The sequence below is a fragment of the Prionailurus viverrinus genome, chromosome E3 (genome assembly GCF_022837055.1).
Source record: "Prionailurus viverrinus isolate Anna chromosome E3, UM_Priviv_1.0, whole genome shotgun sequence".
NCBI lineage: Eukaryota > Metazoa > Chordata > Mammalia > Carnivora > Felidae > Prionailurus > Prionailurus viverrinus.
The window spans coordinates 26,836,506-26,848,797 of NC_062576.1; the positions used below are offsets into that span (position 1 = coordinate 26,836,506).

At 43.3% G+C, this 12,292-nt stretch overlaps 1 protein-coding gene across 3 annotated transcripts in view; it reads right to left on the bottom strand.

Moving 5' to 3' along the window:
* Positions 1–12,292, bottom strand: part of TMC5 (transmembrane channel like 5) — a 79,766-nt gene that overhangs the window by 31,039 nt on the left and 36,435 nt on the right. For 2 of the 3 annotated variants that reach the window (XM_047839545.1, XM_047839544.1), the window contains exons 4-7: positions 9,672–9,761; positions 4,373–4,472; positions 1,434–1,521; positions 722–970 (exon numbers count right to left, since the gene is read on the bottom strand). In XM_047839545.1, coding sequence (XP_047695501.1) covers positions 722–970; positions 1,434–1,521; positions 4,373–4,472; positions 9,672–9,761 — 527 coding nt within the window. Of the gene's footprint in view, positions 1–721; positions 971–1,433; positions 1,522–4,372; positions 4,473–6,633; positions 7,151–9,671; positions 9,762–12,292 lie in introns of those variants that run through there. The other variant, XM_047839546.1, reaches the window with a different exon arrangement.

Consider the following 12,292-nt stretch of genomic DNA (forward strand, 5'->3'; position numbering starts at 1 on the left):
TCAAAAATAAATAAACATTTTTCAAAAAATTTACAGTAGGAACTTTTCAAAAGGTGCATTGTATTTTGTACAAAGAAAAAGAAAAAAGAAAAAAAAGGTAGCTCTATGAACACCAATATGACATATCCACCACAGAGCAGATGAAAGAAAGTGAGTCATAGGTGGTATATGTAAATGATTCATCTTTTGTTAAAAAACAAAAGAAAGTGGGGCGCCTGGGTGGCGCAGTCGGTTAAGCGTCCGACTTCAGCCAGGTCACGATCTCGCGGTTCGTGAGTTCGAGCCCCGCGTCAGGCTCTGGGCTGATGGCTCAGAGCCTGGAGCCTGTTTCTGATTCTGTGTCTCCCTCTCTCTCTGCCCCTCCCCTGTTCATGCTCTGTCTCTCTCTGTCCCAAAAATAAATAAACGTTGAAAAAAAAAACAAAAAAAACAAAAGAAAGTGGAAAACAGAAGAAAGGGATGTATACATACATGTATACACGTGTCCGTGTGTGCACAGAAAAGGAGACGGTGAACAACACAAACTATTAATATGATTACCTCTAGAGACAGAAAGTCTCCTGTGTTGTGTATATGTTACTTTTAGGGGAAAAAAGAAACACATTTCAAAGTCCCACTTTCCCTATCAGTTGACTCCCAGGCAAAACGAGGGGTCTGGAAGGTACGTCTGGGGGTTTCTGAGGTGGTGGATTTCCAGGTGGGGGGGAAACGGAGAACTTACCGCCCCGGTGAAAAATTCCAATCCGGTGAATTGGAGGGTGTTCTTTTCAGGCACAGTAAACTGAGGAATGATGATGAAGCTGAAGGTCACGATGAACGAGAAAATGTTGAACTTCAAAAGCCACCTCAGAAAGTTAAAATAGGAGAGGACGCTCGTTCCAAACTTGCCTCCAATGACCTTGAACGTCTTCTGCCATAGGCTGATGTAACTGAGCAGTTCTGACAGGCTGTTCTTAGATCTACGGTAAGCCTGGGGTAGGGGCACAAAGCATGTGGTAGACAGTCACTCAACAAACACCTATGAGCAGGTCCCATCCTAGCAAAAACGGCCACTATTTCCAGAGCGTTATAATGTGCCAGGCATGCGCTCAGCATGTTTGCAAATGTTATCTTATTTAATCTGACAGGCCACTCTTCCTGGTGAGTGCTATTATTCTCCTATATTATTCTCCTATATCCCAGGTTTGCTGTTGAAGGTGACGTTCACAATAGCTATGCTCAATATGCACAAATAACTCAGCAACCTCTTATACACCTTTGCATGCCCACCTGGTTTCTCTGCACCTAGACCAACCCAATTTCTATGGCTTTCAATGAAACAGCCCTGAATTTTGGTTCCTCTTCCCCTTGGGTACCTTTCATCCCACTCTGCAAGGGGTACCTTTTTACCCCTTATCATGCCCATTTTGTTGACTGCAATAAAGGCCTCTTACCTGTGAAACGGAGTTCAGACACTGAGCACAGCAGTTGAACTCAAGGATACGGTGGGATTGCTTACTTTTCTCTTTGTCAACCATTTTCCTGTGGGGAATGCCAGAAGAAAGGGAGAGATACCAATGCCGTAATCACTGCATTCCCCAAATATTTACTGAGTGTCTATGGTGTACTAGGCACAACCCAGGTAGTGAGACAAAGAGAATGATTTCCCTGCCTCATGGAAAAGATATCCTAGTTGGAAGGGAAAGACAATAAAGAAACGGTGATTTATACTATGGAAAGAAAAAGGGAAATAGAACAGGATAAGGCGATGGGAAATACTGGGATGGGGACTGTGTTATAATTTGAAATAGCATGATATTTGAGCAAAATCTTGAAGGAGGGGAGGGGTTAGTTGTATGGATAAGGGACTGCTCCGTGGCAGAGGGAACAGCCAACATGAGACCCCCAAGGAGGCCAGGATGGCTGGAATGGAAACAGCAGGGGGAAGGGCAGAGGGTACGAGTGATAACTGTTGCAGGGGGAGGCGGAAGGGTCCTATAAGTCATCACCCTTGAGTGGTTCTCAACCTAGGGGATTTTGCCCCCAAGGAACAATTTGGCAAAGTCTGGAGACATTTTTGATTGTCAAAAATCTAGGGGAGAGAGATTTGCTATGACCTCTAGTGGGTAGAGACCAGAGATGTGCTAAACCCCCTACAATAAACTGGACAGTCCCCCACAACAGAGAATGATCCATCCTCCAATATCAGGCATACTGGGGTTGAAAAATCCTGCTGTAAAGTCTTTGGGGCCCTCACAAGGCCCTTATTCCATGACAGAGGCAGGCATGCAGAGTTTGAAATGGAAGACTGTAGAGGTGCCTGGGTGGCTCAGTCAGTTAAGTATCTGACTTCGGCTCAGGTCATGACCTCAAGGTTGGTGAGTTCAAGCCCCGTGCTAGGCTCTCTGCTGTCAGTGCAGAGCCTCCTTTGGATCCTCGGTCTCCCTCTCTCTCTGCCCCTCCCCTGCTTGTGTGTGCACACATGCACACTCTCTCTCTCAAAAATAAAATAAAAACATTAGAAATGGAAGAGGGTTTTTAAAAGATCCAGCCACAGTTGGCATCTTTACCTTTCCATGAATTCATCGCAGCTACTTTGCTCTGGTCCTTTCCTGGTTTTCTTTATACACCCAAATGCCCATCCCCACACCATCATCTCCACAGCCTGGTCCACATGGCCTCCTGCTTTGCCCAGGCAGCCTGTATCACTCCAGCTAGTCCTGTCACTGCATTCTCCTCTACCTTGACTTGGCCTGATTTCCTCTTTCTCATGTGTACGTTTCTTGTTGACAAATTCATCTCCACTGTCAGACTTTGCAAGTTATCTTTGCAACCCCAGAACAAATGCATTATTGACTTATTTATTAGCAATTGTTGTATCCACTCTCCTAGTTTCTGCCAAGATGACAAGTTGCAAAAGAAAAAGTCTATGGGGCACCTGGGTGGCTCAGTCCGTTAAGCAGGCGACATCAGCTCAGGTCACAAACCTGAGTTTGAGCCCCACAATGGGCTCTGTGCTGACAGCGCAGAGCCTGCTTCCGATCCTCTGTCTCCCTCTCTCTCTCTCTCTGCCCCTCGCCAGCTCACATACTCTTTCTCTCTCTTAAAAATAAACATAAAAAAAAGAAAAAGGCTGAAGAACAGTAAATGTGAAGTAGTCTGAAGCCTAAAACAGCCCTCACTCTTTCATTCTTGTTTTTTTTTTAATTCTTAGCCTTAGGAAGCTTTTGAGGTCTCCTCCTCCTCCTCCTCCTCCTTCTTTTTGTAAACTTTGAATTTTAGAGTAATTCAAGATTTGTAGAAAAGTTGAAAAAACTACAGAAAATTCCTATACGCTACTCACCATTTTCTCCTATTAACATCTTACATTTCCGTCATAGTTTGTCAAAATTAGAAACCAATGTTAGCATACTACAATTACCTAAACTTCACACGATTCTGATTTCACTCATTCTTCCATGAATGCTGTGTTCTATTCCAGGATCCCATGCCACATTGCATTTAGTTGTCAGGTCTCTTTAGGATCCTCTAGTCTGCTTGATTTGGCTCAGGTCATGATCCCAGGATCGTGGGATCAAACCCCAAGTCAGGCTCCATGTTGAGCGTGGAGCCTGCTGAAGATTCTCTCTTTCTGCCCCTCCCCCACTCATGCTCACTCTCTCTAAAATAAAAAAAATTAAAAATTTTTGAAATTAAAAAAAAGAATCCTCTAGTCTCTGACAATTTTTCAGACTTTTTTTTTTTTTAAGTTTACTTATTTACTTTGAGAGACAAAGAGAGATGGGGAAGGGCAGAGAGAGAGAGAATTCCAAGCAGACTCCACACAGTGTAGAGCCCGATGCAGGGGCTCAGACTCATGAACCATGAGATCATGACCTGAGTCAAAATGTAGAGTCAAATGCTTAATTGACTGAGCCACCGGGGTGCCCCAGACTTCCCTTATTTTTAATGACCTTGACAATTTTGAGGCATACTGGTCAGGTATTTTGCAGAATGTTCCTCTATTAGGGGTTGCCTGATTTTTTCCTCTGGTGACACTGGGGTTACAGTCTTTAGGAGAGAATACCACACAGGGAATGCGCTCTTCTGACCACATATCTCTGGCAATGCTAACCTTGATCGCCTGGCTGAAGGGGAGTGTAAACTAGACCTCATCACTGGAACGCTTCTCTCCCTTGCTCTTCATACTCCACCCTTTCAAAGCACATCACTAAGCATAGCCTGCTCTCCTGCCGAGAGGACAGAGGAGTATCTATACAGATTATTTGGAATTCTTCTGTAGCAAGACTGTCCTTTCTCTTGAATTTATTTCTTATCTTTCTGAGATGGGGCAAAAGTAGAAGACTAAGGTTCACATGAAATCTGGGAAAGAAGAAAAGCTTTGGGTCCATACTTAAGGTTCCTTTTCTCTTCCATGGTTCTTGGCTGACTCCTGATGGCTTTAATTCTGTCTCTAGAGGTCATTGGTATCAAAGATGCGATTAACTTTTGTCCTGTGGAGGAAAATAAATGGAGTTTCAGTCTGTTTCTTTCACAGAATATCAGCATTTCAAAAGATAGCACTGAACTTAGAGCATGTTTTTATAAGGGCATAAGGAAAGAATATATGGACTCAATGATCTCAAAAGCCGAAAATGAAAACAAAATGGCAACATGGCGTATTTCTCAAAGTCAAAGCAAATGATAATGTTTGCATCCAACATTTGATATTTTCCTTTTTTTCAATGACAAGAAATATCCAATGAAGCCAACAAGCCCCTGCACATCTGGTCAGGCTCACTGTCCTCCCTCACTTGATTGCCTGCACCATTTTCTCTTGACCCCTGTACTCTAGGCCCAGGCATCTTATTTACATTAAAAAAATTTTTTTTAATGTTTATTCATTTTTTGAGAGAGAGAGAGCACAAGAGCAGGGAGAGGGGCAGGGAGAGAGGGGTGGGGAGGGAGACACAGAATGTGAAGCAGGCTCCAGGCTCCGAGCTGTCAGCACAGAGCCCGATGCGGGGCCCAGGCTCATGGACCTAGAGATCATGACCTGAGCCGGAGTCAGACGCTTAATGGACTGAGCATTATCTTCTTTACATTTCTTGACTGTTGTCATATATGCTCTTCTGCCTCCTGGAACGAGTCCCCCATCTTCTCAGTATCATCAGATACTGCTGGCCATCTACCCAAGTTATCTCTCCTTTTTAAAAGAATACTGATTTTGTTTGGGCATCTACCCCCTCTTTCCCAAGGCCCTGAGCTTCTGCAGGGTGGGACCCATCTTCAGGCACAGGTCATGAGTCCCATGAGTCCAAACTGATTGTTGCAGGTGACTGATTTAGGCATGAGCATGTAACAAGATGTTGGCCAATGTTCTGCGATGCATGGTCTGCTGAAGAGTTTCTTGGAAAAGGCTTCTTCCTTCTCAAAAAAGAAAAAACAAGAAAAAGACCGATTCTTCTTCCTCTGGATGTTGTTGTGGCCACATGTGAAGCCTGGAACTGCTGTCGCCATCTTGTAACAATGAGGAAGCCAGTTGGGGAACTACCACTGGGGTAACAACAGAATGGTCTGGCTCCCTGGTTGAGTTATGGAGCTGGAACTCCACAATTGACCTAGTTGGGGTGAAAAGGAAATCCCCAAAAGAAGACCACCAACTCACTCTGCTGAAGACAAGGAATTTGTGTCTCTCCTGAGAGGGATGGGGGGCTAGACAGAGAGGAAGAAAGGACTAGGAGGAGGAGGAGGAAAGAAGATAGTGATGTGGGGAGACAGCAGCATGAGAGGAGACACCCCAGTCTTCAATAAAGGGGCTAAACCCACAAAATGCTTTAGTGAGAATGGATTTTTTCCCCTCTTAGAAATCACTGACAATGCCTGGACTTCATGACTGGAGCATTATGAGATGAAACAGACACAAGCAGCTGAGAAACCACTGTTTGGCCTCAGGAGCAGAAAGGCAGGGAGACAGTATCAGCTAAGACCTGGTGTCATGGCGGACTTGGCAATAAGGGCCATCCTATGTTGCCAAATCCAGGGTGGGGAGGAAATGGACTAAAGCAGGACAGCAGTTAAGGCATCAGGCCAGACAGACCTGTATTTGGGCCCTGGTTCTGCCAGGTCATTTAATTCCTCATCAAGCAAATGGAAGCGACAAATGTGCCAGCCTCAAAGTGTGGGGAATAAGTAAAACTAAATTCGATGGAAAAAAAAGGAAGTGCTTGGCAGACTGCCAGGCACAGAAAGTGAGCTTGGGGCCGGAGGGAGGGGGCTGCCTGAGTGGCTCAGTCAGTTGAGCGTCTGACTTCAGCTTATGCCATGGTCTTGCAGTTCTTGAGTTCGAGTCCCACATTGGGCTTGTTGCTGTCTGCACAGAGCCAGCTTCGGATCCTCTGTTCCCCTCTCTCTGCTTCTCCCCCACTTATGCTCTCTCAAAAATAAGTAAACTTTAAAAAAAATAAGAAGAAATAAAATGAGCTTGGTCATGGTAAACTCCTTTTTAGGTGTTAGGTGCTCCCAAAGTGACCCCTTCCTGGGTCCATCCGTAGCGTGCTTAGATCATCCACCAAACTTCAACCTATTTCATGTCTTAAAAGTAAAAAACCTTGTGGACAGCTTGGAGGCCTTCCTCATGCCCTTGCTAACTCCTTTCCCCCAGTGTCTCACCACCTTGAATGTTTTCATGTGAAGTGTCTATGCCCACACTTCCTGGGCTACGATGAAGGGTCTGAAGAAATGATTCATTCAAAGATGTGGAAAACCTCAACAACTGCTTGCTCTTTTTGTCATCTGGGTTGCCAAAACTCTGAGAGTCTGTCACATCGATGTCAGAAATGGATGAGACCATGCTGAAGCTCGAGTTCACTGGTGTCTTTTCTGGAACAACCCGAGATGGAACATTCTCTGCCTCGACGATGATTTCATTCAGTTGGTCATCAGAAAACATCTCTTGCCTCCTCCAAGGCTTGTTCTCCCCTGGAGTGGCCTTCCAGAGACCTCATAGAGCAGTCACACTGACATCGTCAGGAGCCACCAGGAAAAATGATGATCACAGAGGGATGCCCCATTCACACTTTTTAAAAGACAAGGATGAGATTGCCAAAGCCAGTCCTACACAAATCATAACATAACTCCCTACATCTGCACAGAGGGGTCTCCTCATAAAGAGGTGTGTTTTCCTGTAGGACTTCTGTCTTGGTAACTAGGTAAGAAATTGGAAACAGAATCCTTCATTAAAGACAATAGGGTTCTAGAAACAGAAGGCAAAGATTCTTCTAAGTGACTCATAACCAAAGGGCAAGATTTTCCTTTTTTAATTTGGTGCCCCGGCCTAAAACTTATATTTTATATGTATATAATTTTACCTGCCTATATAAATCCAGACAGGTTTACAGTAACACAATTAATGGGGTACCTGGGTGGCTCAGTCATTTGAGTGTCTGACTCTTGATTTCTGCTCAGGTTGTGGAATTGAGCCCTGTGTGGGGCTCTGTGCTGAGCATGGAACCTGCTTGGGATTCTCTCTTTCTCTCTCTCTGCCCATCTCCCCTGCTCATGCATGCACTCTCTCTCAAAAAAAAAATTTATAGTAATATAATTATTATCTCCTGACTGCCTTGGGTAGCCAACCCTGCCATTTGTCTACCTCCTCATATCCGCCCTCCATTTTTCCCATACCCCCAGAAGCCAGCTTTCCTGTGTAGGCACTGTGCTCAGTTAAAATTCTCCTGGCTTCCTTTGTGGTTAAAGATGGACTTGTAGCCCCATTCTGGCCAGTGAGTCATAGAGCTCCAGGAATGCTTTTCAAAAGGTGACAGTCTGCCTAGTTTCACCTTTTACCTTTCATCATTTTTCCTTCTTCCTCACCAGAGGCCACCATTTTGAAAACAAGAGGACAAATGCTCACCTGAGAAGGATGGTGGAGAAAGAAGGTATAGAAAGAGCTCAGTCCTTGAGAGCATCCTGACAGAGCTGCCACACAAACTGTGAACCCCTCCCCTCCACACTTCTTGTTACATGAAAAAAAAAAAAATTGCTAAGCCGTGGTATGTCAGAACAAGGAACTTGAACACGATTTCTACCCAATAAACCTGATTTGGAAATCACCTCGGCCAAGTTGTTTATTTAATAGTTGGGGAAACTGAGGTGCACAGAAATGAGTTGACCCCCACCCTGACTGCCGTCTTCATCACACTTTCATTAAATGACAGAATTGGACCAGAACTCTATTCCTCCTCCCCATCAATGATAATTAACAGTAAGAATACCTGCCATTACTGTAGGCCCAGTACTTAAAATAGAGTATATAATTTAATTTTCATAATCACCCTATGCAGTATATACAACGATAAACCCCTTTTATAGCTAAGAAAACTGAAGCCCAAAGATGTAATTTGCCTCAGGTTACAAAACAAGCAAGTAGTAGAACTGAAGGTCAAACCCAGGTCCATCTAGACCCAAAGCAGGGCGTCTTAATCACTTCGCCCTGGCCCCTTCCTGTAACAAGATGCTGATGTATCATTTATTCGTTTATAAATAAATGAGCATTTGTGAGTACCTACCACATGCTGGGTGCTTCCTGGGTGCAAAGCATAACCCATCAAAGTGATGTTTTATCAGGAGGCTGTCCACCAACTAATTGTATGTGGTTTGAGAATCCAAACCAATGCAAAGCAAAATGATGAAGAAAACCAGATTCATCTTTGGGTCCTCTATTTCTTTAATTCTCTCTGCCTTCTGGGACTCTTCTTTTACCAGAGGCCCCAACCTCAGGCTGGCTAGAAAGAGCAGGCCAGTGAAGTTAGAAGCTATTCCTTTTCCCCAGTAGTTAAAGTCATTTTCTGCTCTAGTGGGAACCAAATGAAGAGTGTGATTGTCTATACCTCCATGGTTTTCCTCCCAAGTAGCCATACTCAATCCTTGAAGATATACCCCTCCTTGAGAAGGCTCCTAAAGAATGACACTAAATGCTGCCATATAGGGTAGGGTGCCAGAAGGTGAGACATGGTTTTAGGTCATGAGGTCCCTGAATTCACATTATTGTACAGAGGATCCCATTGGTCTGTTTACTCCTTGTTGTTCATAGATTTGCCTCTTAGCATTCCCTGGCCTCTCTCTTCTTTTGTTTCCTTTTAGTTTCTCAGTCTCTGCCTCTGATCAGACCTTCATCACTGCACACAGTGATCCTTACAGAGCTTCCTAACCGATTTCATAGCATTCTGTCTTTCCCCAGTCCTACTGCTCCTACACTCTAGCATCATATATAATTATATGATTATTCAGAAAAATTTTGATCAATGCAGACTCAGAGGCCCTTGTTCCTGTAACTCATTCACCAATTAACTCGACAAATAGCTCTGAGCATTTACTATACGCCAAGCTCTATACTAGGTCCTGGAAGGTAATTCTACCTTCAATTCTTTGTTTCTTCCCTGTCCTTCCCACCACACAAGCCGGTACATACACTTTGGGCCCATGTGAGTTGGGTTTCTGTCACATGAAACCAGAAGAGTCCTGATGAAGGTACCTTGATATCCAGGAGAGAAAAAAGTCTGCATATCTAAAAGGAAACCCTGTTATAGTAAATTAAGCAAATACTGCATCAGTTGCCACACCAGTGGCCAAAAGGAAATGGCAATGTCTGTATTGCCTTGAACACACTCCTCTCTAAGGTTGATTTTTTTGGTTACTATTCACTTAAGCCTTACCTTGGGGTGACTTGTGCCAGTCACATCCAGACAATGGTGGGTTTCCATAAACTGGGCGGGGGTTACTTTCACCCACAGAAGCAGGGTTCACTGGAATGAAGGGGCAGGAGACATCACCAATTAATCCCACCACACTAGATATTACTGAGTAGGATGGTCAGTAAGACCTCAACCTTGACCTCGAGATCCTGACAGACTAACGATTGAGTGCTTGGGTGGAAAAGACGACATAAATATGGAATCGATGCTGTTAAGTACAAACAGCTTTGATCAGTGGTTCTCATTTAAGTACAAGCCATGGTTAAAAATACTTGTTACAATGGAATATTACTCAGCCATAAAAATGAATGAAATCTTGCTATTTGCAACAACATGGATGGATCTAGAGGGTATAAAGCTAAGCAAAATAAGTCAGGCAGAGAAAGACAAATACTGTATGGTTCTACTCACATGCAGAATGAATTTAAGAAAGAAACAAACAAGTAAAGGAAAATAAGAGAGGGAGAGAGACAAACGAAAAAAGAGACTCTTAACTTTACAGAACAAACTGATGGTTACCAGGGGCGGGGGGCAGGGGGCAGGTGAAACAGGTGATGGGGATTAAGAGTACAACTATCACAATGAGCACTGAGTCATGTATAGAATTGCTGAATCACTATATTATACACCTGAAACTAATAATAACACTATATGTTAACTATAGTGGAATTAAAATTTTAAACTTGATAAAACTTTTAAAAATTATTACACTAAGATCCAAGACATACCTACACATATATGACCGAAAAATAAGTTTCACTAAACAATACTTTGCTGGACTACATAAAAGGCTCTCCAGTCCATTCTCATTCCAGTCCATTCTTTTTCATTTCATTTTTCAGGATTAACTTCACAACTTGTTAATGGGTTACAACTCAAGAGTTTGAAAAGTACTTGTCTACGGGGTTGGGACAAACGGACAGAGCAGACGGTGTTTAGGGCACTGAAATTATTCTATATGATACTGTAATGGTGACATGTGTCATTATACTTTTGTCCAAACTCAGAATTTACAGTGCCAAGAGTGAACTCTGATATAAACTGTGGACTCGAGGAGATAATGATGTGTCGTAGGTTCATCAGTTTTAAGACATGTACCACTCTGGTGGCAGATGTTGATAATGGGTGAAGTCTATGCACGTCAGGGAAAGCAGTTGTATGGGAAATCTCTGTACCTTACCCTCAATCTTACTGTGAACCTAAAACTGCTCTAAGAAAAATTAAGACACAAAAATGAAACAAACTTGTCCAGATAATCACAGAAGTTCTTTCTATTTCTAGCATTTTATGATGAGGCATGAACAGATTTGAAATATGACATGATTTTCTTTTTATTTTTTTTAATGTTTATTTACTTATTTTGAGAGAGAGACTAAGCAGGAGGAGGGGCAGAGAGAGAGGAAGAGAGAGATAATCCAAGCAGGCTCTGTGCTGTCAGCACAGAGCCCAATGCGGGGCTCGAACCCACAAATCATGAGACCATGACCTGAGACAAAATCAAGAGTTAGATGCTTAACCGACTGAGCCACCCAGGCATCCCTATGGCATGATTTTCTTAGGGACCAAGTCTACTCTCAGCATCTACACGACAGTGTCATATTTCAGGATATTTTTGTTCAACCCACAGTAAACATTACAAGATAAACTCAACAGAGAAAATGGAACACATTTTGATGTGAACAATGCACAAAATTACATTTCAGGAAGTTCTGAACTTCCTCCTGGGGATCAATGCCCAGCTTTGTTTCCAGTTGATGCCCTCAGGCATGTTACCTAACCTCTCTGAGCTTCAATATCATGGTCTTTAAAACAGGAATAATGATGGGCCCTTCACATAGCATTGTTGAGGGAATTGAATCAGTTAACACATGTAATGTGCTTAAAGTAATCCTGAGACATACCAAACTATATGTGTGTGTGTATGCATGTATATATATAGTAACTGTTGTAGTAGATCAACTGTTGTTCAGCAAATATTACACCACCACCACCCCTGGACAACACCATTGAAGTCGGGCTTGGTCATGTGAATTTTATCTATGGAACAGGGTAGAAATGAAGGTGTGCCAGTTCCAACTGAAAACCTTGGAGATGTTGTGTTTGTTGTCTTTGCTCACCACTTTGAGCACTTCCAGCTTGTGCCATGGGACAACAGTGCCCCCAGGTGGCTCCCTGGTCCAAGAAGGGCACTAGGTTGTAGATACAGAATCCATGACCTGGAGTCAAGCACAGCCTAGTTCAATCAAACTCGAAGCAAACCCGCAGATGTGTGAGCAAGAAATATATGTTTCTTTATTGTACAACACTGGTTTTTTTTTTCAGGTGTTTGTTATGCAGCATTACTGTGGCAATAGCTAACTGATACATCCCTTACCATTACTGCTACTATTAATTCAGTTTGCACTGCTTAAGCACCTACTATGACCAGGCAACGTGACACTAGGAAAATCACCTAGAGCCTTAAAGAATACATAGATGAAGATCCTGAGTCTATCAGGATGGCACAGTACAGGGCAGGTGATTGCCAAGGGCTACAATCTTGGTCCTACAAAGGAGTTCAGAAAAAGAAGTCACACTTGACT